This window comes from Quercus robur, chromosome 2 (assembly GCF_932294415.1).
Source record: "Quercus robur chromosome 2, dhQueRobu3.1, whole genome shotgun sequence".
In the NCBI taxonomy this organism is placed as follows: Eukaryota; Viridiplantae; Streptophyta; class Magnoliopsida; order Fagales; family Fagaceae; genus Quercus; species Quercus robur.
Genome location: NC_065535.1, coordinates 66,951,287 through 66,968,544, shown reverse-complemented (window position 1 = coordinate 66,968,544; position 17,258 = coordinate 66,951,287). Strand labels below are relative to the sequence as shown.

Sequence of the window (17,258 nt, the reverse complement as noted above, 5' to 3'; positions counted from 1 at the left end):
CCTCCCACCGCCAATGACGTGCCATCTGGTGGCCATTCAAAGGAAGTTGAGTTAAGTGCCACTGCATGCAAAAGAAGTCATCGCTTCTTAATTGTATATTGCCATTTGCACCAAAAACTGCTTCTTGACCTAAAAACTTTTGGTTTCTTCTTTCTTCACACAACCAACCACCAGGAAAATGTCATTTTGCACTGAAACATTTTCCCTCCAGTGAAACAAACCAAGAAAAAATGGCTTAGTTACAGTTGTAGTATCACAATACAAACATAAATTGCATCCAGAAAGCAGCTGCCATTGGGAGAAAAATCCATATTTCATATAGAAAACATTACTAGGGTGAAAAAAAAATAACTAATGGACGATGAATCAGATGTGATGCTCAATTTTCTACATAATCAGCTTGAAACTCATGATAAATGTTCAATCTCTGCCTGAGACAACCAAATGCCTAACTCATCTTGGTGGAGGTGGAGGTGGAGGTAACTGGGATTTTGCAAATCCCACCCATGCAACAATTCCAACAGCAAGAATTATCCATCCAAATATGTCATACTTGAGATCACTGCTCTTCTTTTTCTTTAAAGTTGTCTGCAATAGAAGGGAAAAAGATAAGTCAAAATTACAATGTGTCAACTGATCAAGAATATTAACAATAATGCAAAGTATTGGAAATCAACACATTACAGAAATCTAAAACCGGATATGCAGAATTGACTGTCAAAAGGGGTACAACCCTATTATGAACTGAGCAACCTACTCTGCACTGCACTCTAACAAACACATAATGTAATGTAAGCATTCAAGGAGCATCCCAAACAAACACACTGATTAAGGATCCTGATAATTATGAGTGCAAGAAGCATGCTTGTCAGACAAGGGGTTGCATTTGGTTGGCAACTGGTCTTCATTCACCAAACCATCCCATATAGATCCCAATATATAGTTTAAATCTTAAATAAAAAAAGATATGTTAAAACAGTATCCTCATAAAAAAGCTTCGTACTTACAATAACTAAAGGCATACAGCATGGATACAGAATGTATAGCATAGAGTCATAGACAGTTTCTACTGTAACAATTACGCACAAAATTTGTGAGTGTGGTATGTAACTCTCTTGACAGGAAGTGCCAGTATGCCTGTGCCTACCTGTATGTCAGACGCTTGATCCTCGAAATGGGTGGTTGCATATAGTGGTACCCAAGGGCAGAACCAGAAATTTTTGTTTGGGGGGGCCAAGACTAAACTACTATTTTGAATCACCATTCAAGTAAAAACTCAAAGCACTATGAGAGCGTTATATCTTTCTAAACCCTTCTGAGAATACAAAAATTTTCTAGTTTGCAATACACATGTATAAAAAATATTCAAAAAAAGACTCGGCATCTTGACCTTAAAGTGGCAATGTGGCATTATGCTACAAGAGTAAAACATTTGGCATCAAATTTAACTCCTCTTTAAATAATCGAATGACTAAACATACCAATATAGCAAGAAAATGTATTCATCAACGGATAATCAATTGGCTTAATAAATGAAAAAAAAAAACGAAAATCTTAAGCTACAAGATAAATAAATAGAAATTGAACTGAAATATAAATAAAAACAATAAGAAAATTTTGTACCTCTCAAGATTTAAAACTATTTTCCCTTAACTTCAAGTAAGAAAACTCTTTATTAAAAGAAAAGGTAATTGAATAAGAATGTGACTATGAGACTACTAAATGAATGGAAGTCAATGAAGAGTGAGACTAGAAAAATTGCAACAAGATGAGACTTTTTTAGAATTGAGTGGTTCATGGCTAAAAAGTAAAGTACTTGGAAATGGAAATTATCAATTTGAGGTTCGAAAGGGACATGGACAGGTGGGGCCATGCCCTTTTTTATTTTTTGGTGGGGGGGGAGGGGGCAACTCGTAAAAAATGCATTGAGTCACATTTTTACCTAGAGTTTACCTACAATAAACTTTTTTGTAGGGACCATGGCCCCCCTGTTATACACACAGTTCCACCCCTGGTGGTACCTGCACTTATGCCAACCAAACAAACCCATGGGCATGAAGGAGGCATATCATGGCCTCATCAAGGTGTTTTGGGCAGCACCAGGCCGTGCTGCCTCTCATTGTAGTGCATGCATACTTGTGTTGGCTAAAGTTGGCAGTGTGATGTTGCCCTTGTGATTGCGTTAGAACCATGGTCTTGACCTGGGAGGTTGCAGGCTATGTGTGTTGTGGACTTCATGTGCAGTGTGTGTTGTGGTAGCCTTGTATGGGCTTGACCATGGACAAGTTGATGAGAATTCAGTGGGCTACTTGGGTGCAAGACAAGGTTGGACAGCCTGTGTTGTATGTTGGTTCATGTGGTAAAAACGAGGTTGGGTTGTGGCTTGCTTGAAAATGCACAACTGGGTTGAATATGGGTGGTGATGATGTAATGTGCTGTGTGGCTGAATTTGGGAGATGACATTGACATTGGCCAAGCCCTCCACTTGGTGTGCATGGACCAAGACTGAGTATCAGGCAATTAACTTGGGCTGTCAGGTTGGTTTGCATGGCCTGTGGTGAGCTGAAACTTGTACACAGGTAGCAAACGAGTTAAACAGGTGGCAGCAACATGGTAGAGATTAACAAGCAGTTGCATGTCAAAAACAACCTTGTTGATGCGCTAGCAACGTGAAAAGGCTCTAAAGAAAGCAAGCAGTTGCGTTACTGCCTCAAATTTGTGCAGCAAATCTAGAGGGGAAACAGAGTGTGCAGTGACAGTTTTCCCACGCGATCCTTGAAGCTGCTGAGGGGGAAAACAGCGTGTGATATGTAGGAAAGCAGTGTATTCTGTGTGTTTGTATGAGCTTGTAAGCCTCGGTGGCTGAATTGGACTAAGACATATCTCAAGGCAGTGTTTTGTGTAAGTGAAACCTCAGTATCATTTAAATGTTGTGCTAAAATAATAATGGTTACAAGTTTTCTGCTATAATTTCTGTGTTGTGCATTTCAAGAGCCTTGTAGCTCAACTAGTTGGCACCTCAACGAAGACATCCAGGGTTCAAATACCCCCTCCCCCGTTGTAACAATCAAATTATCATAAAATAATTTGTGTTGTGCATGTTTTGATACGCAAAAAGTTTCCAGGTTTTTTGGGTTCAAGTTATAGCCCAGTTGTATTGGCACCATTTATGGTGATTGATGTCTAGGATTCGAACCTTACCTCCCCTGTCCCCCACTATTTATCTAGCAAAAAAATATTTGTTTCTAGGTTTCCTTGTATTGGTGTTCGGTTGTTGGTTGAGACTAAGTAGGGTTTATTTAATGCCATCACAAGGCAGAAAATATGGATGAAAATCTGTCCTGTGACACTATACAAGCCTGTGGATGGCACTGAGAAATTTAAAAGTGATGTTGGTCTAGCTTATAAACTAATATTCCAATGGATGGCATTGAAGCTTAACCACTGGAAGACAAAATGCAATGCCCTGTAATTTATTTATCTGTCAGCAGCAGAGAATCAAGTAACAAATGATGTCCATATACAATCCATTCACTTAAATTATATCAACAATATTCCAAGAGCAGGACTATTAATCTAAATTCTTATTATCATTATGTAAAACAGAACTAAGACAAGAACAACAAAACCACAACAAAATGAACAGAGAAACAGCAAATGTAAGAGAAGTTTAACTTTTAGGATCTCACCTTTGAACCTGATGAAGTAGAAGGTCCTGCTGACCCCATTGCTTGTTGTGCTAAACCATGGGCATGGATTTCCTTGTGCAATTCAGGGGCCTAAGAGTAGAGTAAAGTAATTCAAATTTTTAATAATGGATTGAAAATTGACATCAAAACAAGTATACCATGGATATGTGAGACCAAGTGCATTCTATAAATGATAAATTAAAGGAAAAATATAAACAGCCAACATTTTGAAGAATTCACTTCAACAAAGAAGACATATCAGTCAAAAAAGTTCACAACACCGAATCTTTCTTGTGACTTAATAGATGTTCCTTTAGACCTTCCCCCCCCCCCCCCCCCAGCAGTTGGGAGAGATTAAGGTACCGGTATACCATTTCAGGATTATGCACCATATATATATATAAACTCTAAAAAGCCCATGAATAATAAAACTAATAAACTTGTCCAACCATTCAAATCCATGACAACCCAAAAATAAGGCCCACAAAGTTAATTTCATCAATGGTTTTTAAAATCTATCTTTTTATTTCTTTTATCTCTAGCCTGTCAAACTCTTGTTCTAGACTATTCTATTTCTTCATTTCATATCATCACTTTTTTAAGTTTTAAACATGTCAGCTTGAGCTTATCTTGTCTTCTCTCTTATCTGTAACCAAATCCCCAAGTCCCAACCCCATATTTAAAACATCTCTTTCTTTTCTATTCCGGTTAGTTTTGCTCTTTCATAGAATGTCTCAGTTTCTTTTTCTCTCGTTTGATCTTTGGTCCAACTCTAAAAATGTCCAGTGCAGTTTCTCTTCCAGAAAAGCTAGACTCAGTTTCTCTTCAAATGACGATATAGAAAGATTTTAAGATGTACTCAGTTTCTCTTCAATTCCAGTCTAGAACAGGATTTTCAGCCGGAACAACGGAATTTCAGGCAGCACAGTTGAACAGTCTGGCACAGGCTAGAATTTGAGATGAAATAAAATTTGGGGGGAGGGGGGGGGGGGGGGGTTAGCTGCACCAGTCCAAGCACCAGAACGGAAAATTCCGCCCCTTCCGGCTGGAACAAAAAGGAATTCAAAACCTTGGGAGGAATTCCTTTTGCATACTCACTGTATAACTGGGTTGCATCCCTGACACTTTCTTCATAGAAAATTTATAACTCATAAAAAATGCTCATATTTGGGAATATTCATATAAGACCTAAGAAATCTAAAAGGGTAAAATGCCCACCATCGAATGGTTAATTTTTTGTCTAGCAAAACACTCAAACATTAAGAAGCCTAGATAGCTCCTCAAGGTTATGAAACAAGATGCACGGACAGGATAAAGCAACATCCTTCCTCTTATGCCTACAACATGCACCTAGAGGATTGTTGCCAAGCAACAATACAGTTTTCTAGCTTTTTCTTTTTATTAAAAAGAAGGGACTCAAAGCAAGAATTACTATAAAAAATTACAAAATAGTTCAACTTGTACTCCTATGAGCATGCACTCCCTCCATGATATTTGTAAGCTCACTGAAAGTGCATGAGGATGAGCTAATCCAAAACATTAACCAAATCTGAGGTTCTACATCAGCAGGCACAAACTACTTCCTTTATTTTCATCCCATCCAACAAACCTACAGGGCCAAATCATTTACACTAAAGATAGGAGACAGGTTCCTATGGGTTGGTTTCAGGGAAGAAAGGAAATTCCACTAGGTGAAAGAAACACAATTTATTCTGCAATTTAATTGGGAGGGCATTTGAAGGCTCAGAATCTACAACCAAGATCTTTTAGAGAAAATGGTTTTGGCATTATGCCACAAAAAGAAATTCTATGAAGAGAAGGGTTATGGGGGCTTAATATGGGGAAGTGGAGGGACAAGAACCACAGATTTAATGTGAAATCCTTCTATGAGGCTTTTCAAAAAGACCATAGAATGGAATTTCCTTGGTGAGCCATTAGGAGACTAAAGTTCCAAGGAAGGATGTCATTCTTACCATGGATAATCTTCGAAAGCAAAAGATCATCATTGTAGATTGGCATTGTATGTGCAAAATGGATGGGGATACTATTAACTTCTCCTAAATTCTGCTATAGATAGGGACCTTTGGTCTATTGTTCTCTCTTTATTTGATGCCTCTTGGGTCATGCATTATTCGGTGAAAGATCTTCTGGCTTGTTTGACACAGGTGGCTTCAAGGGCCATCAAAGTTCTGTCATGTGGAATGCTATTCCTTTATGTCATATGTGGTGCATTTGGAAGAAACATAATTCAAGGTCATTATTGAACATATTGAAACTGATGTAGGAATCGTGGGAAGCCTAGGTTGTCCTGAATCAGAAACCCTATTGCTTCAACTAAAGTTCCTCTTTCCTAGATCGTTGTTTGATTGGCTAAAAATCATTATTGATTTTAATTGTTCTTCTCTTTTGGAGTTCCCTGATCTTTGTAATTTTAGGGTTTAATTTGTTGCATGGATCTTGCATACTCCCCATGTACTTGCGCTTTGCCCTTTTTCTTGAAACAAAATTGTTATTACTTCTTAAAAATAAAAATTTAAAAAAAAAAGTTTTTTACTTTTAACGTGTATAGTGTTGTAGGCTTTAGGCCCAGCTAGATTATTTGCATAACACACATTCTTGTACTACACTCTTACTTGTACTGCGCACATATGTCTCCTATATAAAGGCACTCATGTATATTCTTTTATGAGGAAATACAATACGACAAATTTCAGTATTTCTAACATTAACATTTCATTCAAGCATTATAAATCACCATTCATTCTTTTTTAAGACTTAAAGCATGTGTTCCATCTCCAATAGTGCAACCTCTCGCGGCTGAAAAACTATAAAAAGCACACTAAGGTAAAAGTCATGAACACATAACCGTGTGCCTCATACTTCATTAGCTACTGTTGTGGGTATCCATCTAAAAGCAAGAGAATTTAAGAAATCCAAGAAATGAAATCTCTACTAATGCAACAAACAATGGCATCTCATTTTTCACCTGGACAGGCTAAGAAAAGCAATGATTTCTAACAAACCAATCTGAAAAGGTCAGATTTAAGATAAATAGTTTCTTTCTGGAACACTTACATGATAGTATACAACATAATGCATACGGACATTTCCCAGAATAAGAAATAGTATATTACCTTTGCAGCGACTTCCAAGGACTTGCGATAAAGATCATTCCCCGGATCCTACCAAAAGGCAGAACTACACTGTTAATAAATCTACAACAGCACGGCATTACAAACATAATACACAAGCATATGCTTAATTTCCTGTGAGATTTTGCAAAAAATACCTCATCAAGAGCTTGCTGAAAGTAGATAGCTGACTTGTCAAAATACTCCTTTGCCTCATCCAGGTCCGGAGTCATAAAAGCTTGAGAAGTATGAGCATTTCCCAGGCACCATAGAGTATCATGCTTCTTGGGATTAACCAACAATGCCTCCTCAAGCTTTGAAATTGCCTCTATAAGTCAAAAAACACATCAACCCCTAATCATAAATTTTGAACCCAGCTGTGAAATAATTCTGAACTTTGATACCCATCACAAAAATTAATCAAAACAAACCCAATAACCCATAGTGGACTTGAATGTAATAGAAGCAAAGAATTATGCAGACAATAAATTTATGGTGTCATTCAAATATTAACTGCAACAAAACACTACTACATGGGTTGCCTTCAAGTCTAACTCATTTAATGAAGAATCCATAACCATGTATCAACCATAAAACCTATAGGTCCCAAAAATCTTATGTGAAGCAACAGTTTGGTAAACCAGTAAAATTCAAAACAAAGTTATTAAGAAGAAAATAAATCTGAAGCACCTTGAATCATCTTTTTTGACTCAGCCATGTTCTGAAACTGAGACAACTCTAATAGCGCTCCTCCCCACCTTGTCAAGTTCTGCATAATCAACCAAATTACAATAAGAAATCAAAAAAAAAAAAAAAAAAAAAAAAAAACTATTCCATCTATTTCCCACAGTTTCCCAGGAACCAAACAGACTATTCAGAAAAAAAAAAAAAAAAAAAAAAAAAAAAAAAAGAAAACGAACATCGGCATCGAGAGGGTCCTTAGCGTAGGTAGCCTCGGCGGTCTTACGGGCGTGCTCGAAGAAAAAGATTCGATCGAGATCACCTTGCTGCATATCCATGGCAGCAAGCAAAGTTTTTTTTTTTTTTTTAGGGTTTTGGGAATTTGGGGCAGAGAGAAGAAGAGAACTGCCAGTAAGATTTTGCACTGTGGGGGTGGGTGGGGGGGGCTCTTTTGATTTTGAATACAACAAGAAAGAGAGAAACCGAACTGGGCACGACCGCCACGAATCGGTTTCCGGAAGCCGGTTTCTTGGTCCGTACTCTGCCGTTGGATTTGGGAATATCACACTAGGTTGACGGTCCAGATTTTTTATAGAAACTTTTTTTCTGCTTAGACTGTTTGTTTCGAGTGAAAAGGAAATTTGGAAAATATTTTACACTCTTGTTCGAATTTATTGCACTCCCTTTAGGCTCTAACTTTTATTCAATTTTGATTTTGCTTCATATTAATAAAAAAAATTTAATTTTGCTTCTAATTATTTGAATTTGAAATGACTAATGATAATTTGAATTTGAGATATTGGAGATAATGTAATTATGTTCTAAAATATTAAATATTAAATGTTCGTAATTATATTGATATCCCTTTCTCGTTTATAAAAATAATAAATAAATAAAATCCTATCATTTATAAATGATGTTTCTTACAATTTTACATTTATTTTTGTGTTCTAATTAAAAAAAATTAATGTTTATACTTTTTTTTTTTTTTAACAAGGTACTGAGCAAAGCATGGTTATTGGCTAATTTCCATGAAAAGAAAGATCTTTATTAAATTTTACTGGTGTCTTTGGCTCTAGCAGCCCCTCATTAGGTGCGATTTGATCTTTGATTTAAGAAATTAAAAAAAATATATATGATGTAGGGTGGAACCTTATTATACAATAGGAAAAGTTTTGTTTTTATGAATTCTTATACTTTCACATGTCATCATTCATAAATTCAATGGTTTCACATATGTTCCAATCTCATTCATTAGACTTTAGATGAACCTTTTTTTTTTTTTTTCTTTTTTTCTCTTTCATTGGAGAGAAACTTTAGATAGACCTAAATTGACGTGGAATAACCTTTTTTACCCTCCAATCCATTGCTCATTTCTATTTCCCTTTGTTAGTTGCCTCTCACTTTAGTGAGCTTGATTGACATACGAGGGAAATACTTGGATTTGAAGTTTTAAACTTCTTTTACTCCTGCCTTTTTTCTTTTTCTTTTTTTGCTATCACAAATCACAATTGTTGGTCTTGCTTTGCTCAAAATAATAATAATAATAATAATAATAATAACTGGTCTCATCACACGCGCTTTGCACGTTTGATGAGACTTTTTTTTTTTTTTTTTTGTCTAGTGTTATAATTTTCCTTTAAAAAAAAAATTTGGATAAGTTTGTTTTGAAAACATGGATTAGTAAGAGAATGTCTTATTTTGTAAGTATTTTAAGTAAAGTTGGAGATATATTTTTACCATGTTATTCTTAAATTTTTTTCCCGTTAAACGTAAGACTTTAGATGAACCCTTTTTTTTTTTCTTTTCTTTTTTGTTGGAGAGAAACTTTAGATGAACCTAAATTGACATGGCATAACCTTATTTGCCCTTCAATCCATTGCTCATTTCTATTTCCCTTTGCTAGTTGCCTCCCACTTTAGTGAGCTTGATTGACATACGGAGGGAAATACATGGATTTGAAGTTTTGAACTTCTTTCGCTCCTGCCCTTTCTTTTCTTTTTTTTTTTTTTGCTATCACAAATCACAATTGCTGGTCTTGCTTTGCTTGAAACAATAATAATAACTAGCCTCATCACATGCGCTTTGCGCGTTTGATGAGACTTTTTTTTTTGTCTAGTGTCATAATTTTCCTTTAAAAAAAAATTAGATAAGTTTGTTTCATGGACCTTTTTTCTCTTTTCCTTTTTGTTGGAGAGAAACTTTAGATGGACCTAAATTGACGTGGAATAACCTTTTTTGCCTTCCAATCCATTGCTCATTTCTATTTTCTTTTGCTAGTTGCCTCTCACTTTAGTGAGCTTGATTGACATACGGAGGGAAATACTTGGATTTGAAGTTTTGAACTTCTTTTACTTCTGCCTTGGTTTCTTTTTTGCTATCACAAATCACAATTGTTGGTCTTGTTTCGCTCAAAATAATAATAATAATAACTAGCCTTATCACACGCATTTTGCGCGTTTGATGAGACTTTTTTTTTGTTGTCTAGTGTCATAATTTTCCTTTAAAAAAAATGGATAGGTTTGTTTTGAAAACATGGATTAGTAGTAAAATGTCTTATTTTGTATGCATTTTAAGTGGAGTTTGAGATATATTTTTACCGGGTTATTTTCAAGTTTTTTCTCCATTAAACGTCAGATTTAGAGGTATTTCTGAATCATATAAAAGTTCAGTCCAAAGAGGAAAATAATAATTGCTGGTCTTGCTAATTCCATGGGATATGTTAATGGCTGGACTTTGCTGGCCCAATTTAGATTAAATGCTTACTGCCCATTTGATCAATCATATGGATTAAAACTCGCAGTGTGCTCTTTACACAACTTGTATGTTTACATGGGCTACTTCAGTGACCTGGCCTGAATCGAAGGGGTTGATTGATAGCTTGGGAAATTGTGGGCTTTATTCCTTGACTTATATGCTCTTTTGAAGATCCATCTTGGACCCATTTTAAGGCTTTATTTGCATCGTAAATGGGCCAATTTTATTTTGGGCTATGGGTTGATTGTTGTGGGTTTCAGCCCATGTGATTTTTTATTTTTTTTAACACAACCCATGTTGTTTTGTGCAATGGAAGGCAAACTTTTCAAGTATTGCCTATAATATGATGGAGTTCAGTAGATGCTGATTTCTTTTAATTTTTTTTGGCTTCTATCGTATTAACTATCAATAATTAAAATAATTTTTTAAAAAAAATTTTTAGCCTATGACGTTCACTTCTGATGATAAAGAGTTATCATCCGATCAAGACATCAATCAGTTTTGGGTGTAGGTAGGAATTGAATCCCAAATTTCTAATTCAACTATCAGAGACTTTACCAGTTGAACTAATTACAACCCACAATAATTAAAATAACTTAATTCTTCAAGATGAAGTATTTATTCTTCTCCATACCATATTGGTCATAGCTCATAGGTTTGAAACTTTGCCTCATATATATGTATGCCTGTGGCATAAGCTGGACCCATTGGCTATCTACCAAGTTAGCAAATTGGTCAGCTTCACTTAAAAGTGCAAGGAAGCCCTGGTGATGTGATTCCATACCCTATAAGTTACACTACAACCAATCCCCACCAACTCTATGAAAATCATTAAAAAGACAATTCATCAATGCGAAATATGATTACAAGTTGATGATATTAAAAAGGGTTTTGGTCTGCAGCTCATGGGACATAAAAGCCTTGTTTAGTTTTCTAGTTAAAGAACAATTTTTTGGATTACTAGAATTGTACACTTCCTCTCGTGGAACAATGGATATGGACCTTGTAGCTTCATAAAGAAAGTGATTTGCCAGCTAATTTCAGACGAGGTTCACATTCTGTAATGAATTTGGAGTTACAAAATTGTCCCTTGAAAGTTTTAGAAATAGCAATTGGAGTCAGATTCAATTCTTTACTTGTTTATTTAATACTATAAAAAAGAGACTTATCTGATTATGATTAAAAGCAAATTACATTCTCTTATCAGAAAGAATATGCGAAACTGCGAGATAAAGCAAGAAGGGCAATGCCTTTATCCCAATGTACCGAATGGAATTTTTTTTTAAAACGTGTGTCCTTTACTCCTTTTAGTGCATGTGAAGATATCCTCCCAAGTTTAGGTGATAAGTTACACATTTCAAGGGTTACGCGTGTTCCACCATTCAATGAGAGTATATTGTAAGCCACTTAAAAAGATCCAATCAAAGGTGGCTCAACCATTAGGTCTAAAGGCCTTCAAATGGAAGAAGGCTTATTCAAATAAAATATAGTAATGTATTGATTTGTCTTGTAGTATTGCAAGAAAATATTTTTTATTTTTTATTTTTTTCTTTTTAAGTATGACCTCTCATCTAGCCCAAAAAAAAAAAGGTCTGGCCACTGGACACGTTGCGATGCGTACACGTGTCCACTCTATTAATGCGGACACGTGTCCCTTCTATCGGCTAATATAATGCCTTGTCTATTTATCTCATAGTGTTCAAATTTTAATTAAGGCGGTTTAATGAATACAAATTATTTTTTAAAATAATTTATTCTTTTTGAATGGTGTGCATTCTATTAATATGTTTTACTTGGTTTGCACTAGTTTAAGAGTGTGAAATTTTTCATTCTCCCAAAAATATTACTTCTTTTCTCTCCCTATTAAAATTAAAATTGGAATTAATAGTTTTCTAGACAAATTCATTACTAAAATTCACAATACAGTGACCATCTCAAACAAGATATTTTTAAACAATTTATTCTTATGCTTATTGTTTAGATTTATTTTTAGAATTAAAAGTGTGGGGACTGGCCCAGAATAATAAGTTGGCTGGGCCCTAGGCCCGTCCGAGGACCAATTCTTCCGAGGAGACATCGTGGCTCAAGCAATCTTTATTTAGGCCCACTAGGGCAAAGAGAACATGTCCGAGGAGTAATTCCTCCTCGGACACTGCAAAATCCAGATCAAAGGTGCGTCCAAGCCACTGTAGTCCATCCCCCAAATACATAAAAAGAAAGGAAACCCAAAATATCTCAGCAAAGGCTGCCACCACCACATTAAATGCATCACAACTACTCTCCTGACCGCATTAATGAAGAGAAGACCCCTGAATAGTGCTACCTTGACCACTGCAACTCACAAAGAATTGATAAGGGTGTTTGATGGGACAGGTGCTCAAGTAGGGGTTTGGATGATCAACAAGTGTAAAGCCCAGATGATAGGAGAGGGCCTATATAATATGTAAAAGTCCCCCAAGAGAAAGGGATGGAAAAAAAGAGGAGAGGAGGAACACAGAAGAGAAATTTTACTGTGTTAATATATGCCTAGGAATGAAGTTTCGAGCCTGATCACTTAAGAGGGATCTCTCTTCACATCCATCTTTTTCGTTCTTCTTTCTATATTTTCTTAACCCATGCAACAAACCGTTTAAGCTAACTGAAACTAAGTTCTTTAGCCCATACTCTACAAAAAATTCATTGTGTGGGACTTTTTGGACCAAGACTTGACCAACAAGGATTGGGCCACTAGAATTGTGCACCTACAAAAAGGTTTAAACTTCTTTTTCTAAAAGATGTATCGCTTATAAAATATTAACTTACAATACATTTTACATTTGCACATACAAGAAGAAGTTATTTAAAATTAAAATTGACAACATCATATTTAAGATTGCTTATCTCACAAGAAAGATTAAGTGAATTAACGACATTATTAGTTAAAAAGGAAATCTTAGCAGACCTTGAACACAATACATAATTAATAGCAATCTTGCATCTCAAAAAGTGATAAAAATATTTTTTAAATGAAATAAATATCAAAACATAAATATTATTAAATTAATATTTAACAAATAAGAGAACACTCCAAATGTTTTGAGTCAATCCTAAATTGGGCCTTATTATTGCATGCCACAAATTTGAGCAAAGTTTGAAATGAATATGTTTGAAGCTAAATTGAGGTATTTGACAAAAAATATATCATTTAGAATTTGCAAGTTTATATATATATATATATATATATATATAGATAATGCTCCACACATATGAAAAATCATCATAATAATGTGGCCATATATTAAATCAAATGTATTTAACATGCCAATAACATGGTTAATATTTCATGATTTTTGCATCATAGTATTAGTACAAAAAAATCAATTCAATTGAGGGTAAAATTGTTTTAAAAAAAACACAACTATTTATTTGATAGTTTTGCAAAGAAGTGTTTAGCAAGAACTATATTTAGGATATTGGAATAAACTAATAATTTGCACATAAAAATAAAATGCAAATTATCCTCTTAGGCCCCAAAATATGTTGAGTCGACTCTAGATCCAACATATAATATTTTACACATTCATACATTGATTAGACCATAATTTACGTAAACTTTGGCCAATAATTATTTTTTCTATTATGAATTTAGCACCCTAGCATAATAATGTAGTTTCACATGAACGGATTCAAATACTATCCTATTAAAATTTAAGAACTTTATCCTAACCTATTCTATAATCCTATTTAAATCTATCCGTTTAGTAGAGACAAATGGTTGGATGAGGTTAGGTTGACCGAAAATTTTAACATTTAAAATCCAATTAAATACCAAAATAACTACAAACAACAAAAAGATTGACAATCGAACTCGAGCAAGAAAGGATAGGGAAAAAAGTCATCTTTATCCAATGGAGATCCTTTCTGTTAACATGAGATCCAACAAGATTGTCCCGATCATAATGGAAAGTGAGATCGCTTTTTGATGGAGCTGGATCAAGAAGGCGAGAAGTTTGCCAATCAATGACAAAGATTGATATTTCTAGGCTCGTGGTTTAGTTTACTCAATAGAGTATGCAAATTTTACTCATTTTGTTTTAAAATAAAAAATGAAAAAAAAGGTAACTTCTTAACTTAATTTTTGTTATATAATACAATAAATTTATTTCAAGTTTTTTTTTTTTGTTCAAATAAAATATAGAACGTAGTAAATTTTTTATTAAAATTTATATTTGAACTAATGATAAGTTTTATAAGAAAACACATTGAAGTGATTTCAAATGGGTTAAGTTAAGAAGTATTTGGCTTATGTCCATTGCTTTAAAACACTAAAAGCCACACATAAACACTCCCATGCTCCTAGGACGAAGCGAAAAACTCACTAGACCCAAACTATCATTATCCTTATATTTTTAGCAAGAAAGTCTAAGACTCTAGAGACGAAATATAATCTCATAACATATTCACAACATTCTTATTTTGAATTTTGATTGATTTAAGTATAATTTTTAAATTTATTTTATTTTATTCTAACATATGGTGGTTTGACGCATCATTTTTTATGTACTTTGAAAACTCATTTTTGGCTCAAACTATCCATATATAAGACTAGCAAATAAGATGGTGCAGCGTGTGTTTGAAAATTAGAATTAAAATTGCTTCAAAAAAAACAAAGAGAACCTGTCACAGGTAAGATGGCATTGGCAGCACGTTCATAGCATGACATCAACTAGAACCCGTGAAAGATGTATTCAAAGTCTTTGTTTTTTTTTTTTATTGGTGGGTGGAGAACTGAAAGTGGATGGGCATGTGGATCCATGTTTTAAATTTGAAGTTCACTGGTTTTGGCATTTTGTTGAGGGCTTTGCTTAACTTTTGAGTGGTGGAATTCCAATTAAGAATGATCAGCAAAGCTGACTGAGTCATCTGTGTTAGGAAAAGGTGTTCAAATTCGAGTTTGAAAATGCAGCAAAGTGTTAGCTTTTAGAAATACGAAAAAGTTGTAGACTCGAGAGAGTTGTAGTACTACTATGTAGACTCGACAGATTACTGGTACTATTCAGATCACCTGGCCAGTGACAAAGAGCTCAATTACAACTTTACAAGTACTCTTCTGTTTCTCGTGGACCCATTTATGACACCAATAGGAGGCAGCTCCACTATTTTGCGTGGCATTTCATGTGGGTTTGAGTTTTTGACCAATATTGTTAAATGTCAATGCAACTTGTTTGTGCCTGTGAGGACTTTACCAATTCTTGTGATTTGTGATTGCCTTGCCCCCAAGAATACTAGACTTTAACATTACAAAATCTTAACGTGAGTGGAAAATTAAGAAGGGTTGTACGCCCTTAGAGAATATATTAATGAAATTTTTTAAAAGTTTTTTTTATAAAAATATAAAAATGTGATTAATTTGTTTGAGAGTTTTTTTAATTTCTTATAAATTTTTTTTAACTGAACCCAATTAAGAATTCACAGCACTGGTTTATAAAAAGTACAAAAGATAAAGTGATATGGAATAAAGAATACTGCAAATGAGTTTTAATTAGTAACATTTCATTGTCTTATAAAAGAAAGGTAAATCACTATCTTATTGAAAAATAAAGGTAAATGATAAGGTTGTGGTGGATTAAAAATACGTTGAATATGTGTAGTTTACCAATAAAAAAATTTTAAGTAAACCTCTTGGAAGAACTTTAAAATATTATTACTAATAATCTAATTTTTTAAAATTTTAACTTATTTTCGTAGATTAAATAGTATAAAATAAAAAATTTCACCTCAAAGTCTCAAACAAACAAAATAATAATCTTTTCATAATATGGGTTTTGAACTAAAGATAAGTATAGAATCTAAAGACAAGTATAGATTTATAAAGTAAAATGCATGGACGTATCACGTATCAACAGCTCTTGGTAACAAAATCTTATCCATAACATTTACAAGAAAGTGTAGAGATGACAATTTGTCTCTACTCACAACCCGTGATAGTTGCCACTACAGTATACTTAAAAACTAAAGTCAATGACTTAACGCAATTTAAGAAGGTATATTTTATCATTCTAAAAAAAGGGTATATTTTAGCTGTTTCTAATAAAAAAAAAAGTCATATATTGTTTTAATGTTAAATATTTATCTAAATAAAAAATTAGCTAATGACGGGTAAGTAGTTGAACATTTAAGTATATTGCAAATGAGTCTAAACTAAATGACATTTCATTATCTTGATAAAAGAAAGGTAAACGATGAGGCTGTGGATTCAAAACGTGTTTTATGTGTGTAATTTACAAATTAAAAAAATATCTAAATAGACTTATAATTTTAAAAGCTATTATTATCAATGCAATTTCTTAAATTTAAAATTATGCTTTGATGTTAAGATTTAAAAAGTTATACAGTATAAAATAAAAAAAATTTAACCTCAAACAAAAGAATGCAAATTAATAATCTTTTTAAAATATGAGTTTTGAACTATTTTTGGTGACAAATTGGCCCGTTTGTCAATGTTGTTAGTAACGTTGTTTGAATTTTTTTAGAAATATGTGTGAATAAAAAATGTGTAAAAATACATATAATATTATTTAAAAATTGAAAATTATTGTTTAAGTATATGTACCAAATAAGGAGATTTGAAAAACTAAAAGTAAAGACGTCTCGATAGCTTTTGGCAACAAATCTTATCCATATCATTTAAAAAAAAGTGTAGAGATGACAAATTATTTCGACCACACACCTTGACAATTGCCACTAAAGTATTTGAAAAGAAGTCAATAACTTTATGCAATTTAAGAAGGTACATTTTGTTTTAACATGGTTTTTCTTAATAAAAATATTTTTAGCTAGTGACGGGACATTGGATCTTGCAAAATATTTTTCAACAGAAAAATAATTTCAAAAAAGTGATTAACTTTTTGTTGTTTTTTTGTCAACTTGAAAATGATTTATAGTGTTGAGTAATTACAATGGTGGTGACAGCGAGCTAGTGGTGGTCGATGGCAATTATAATGACCGATAGGTTCAGTGA

The 17,258-nt window shown here is 33.7% G+C and overlaps 1 protein-coding gene across 1 annotated transcript; it reads right to left on the bottom strand.

Moving 5' to 3' along the window:
- Positions 1 to 169: 169 nt before the first annotated feature.
- Positions 170 to 8,056, bottom strand: LOC126714613 (mitochondrial import receptor subunit TOM20). Its single transcript, XM_050414834.1, has 6 exons — positions 7,741 to 8,056; positions 7,511 to 7,589; positions 6,979 to 7,148; positions 6,824 to 6,871; positions 3,690 to 3,779; positions 170 to 588 (listed from the first exon to the last, which is right to left on the bottom strand). The coding sequence occupies exons 1-6, from the start codon at positions 7,837 to 7,839 to the stop codon at positions 454 to 456; spliced, it is 621 nt and encodes a 206-aa protein (XP_050270791.1). The 5' UTR covers positions 7,840 to 8,056; the 3' UTR covers positions 170 to 453.
- Between the last annotated feature and the right edge of the window lie 9,202 nt (positions 8,057 to 17,258).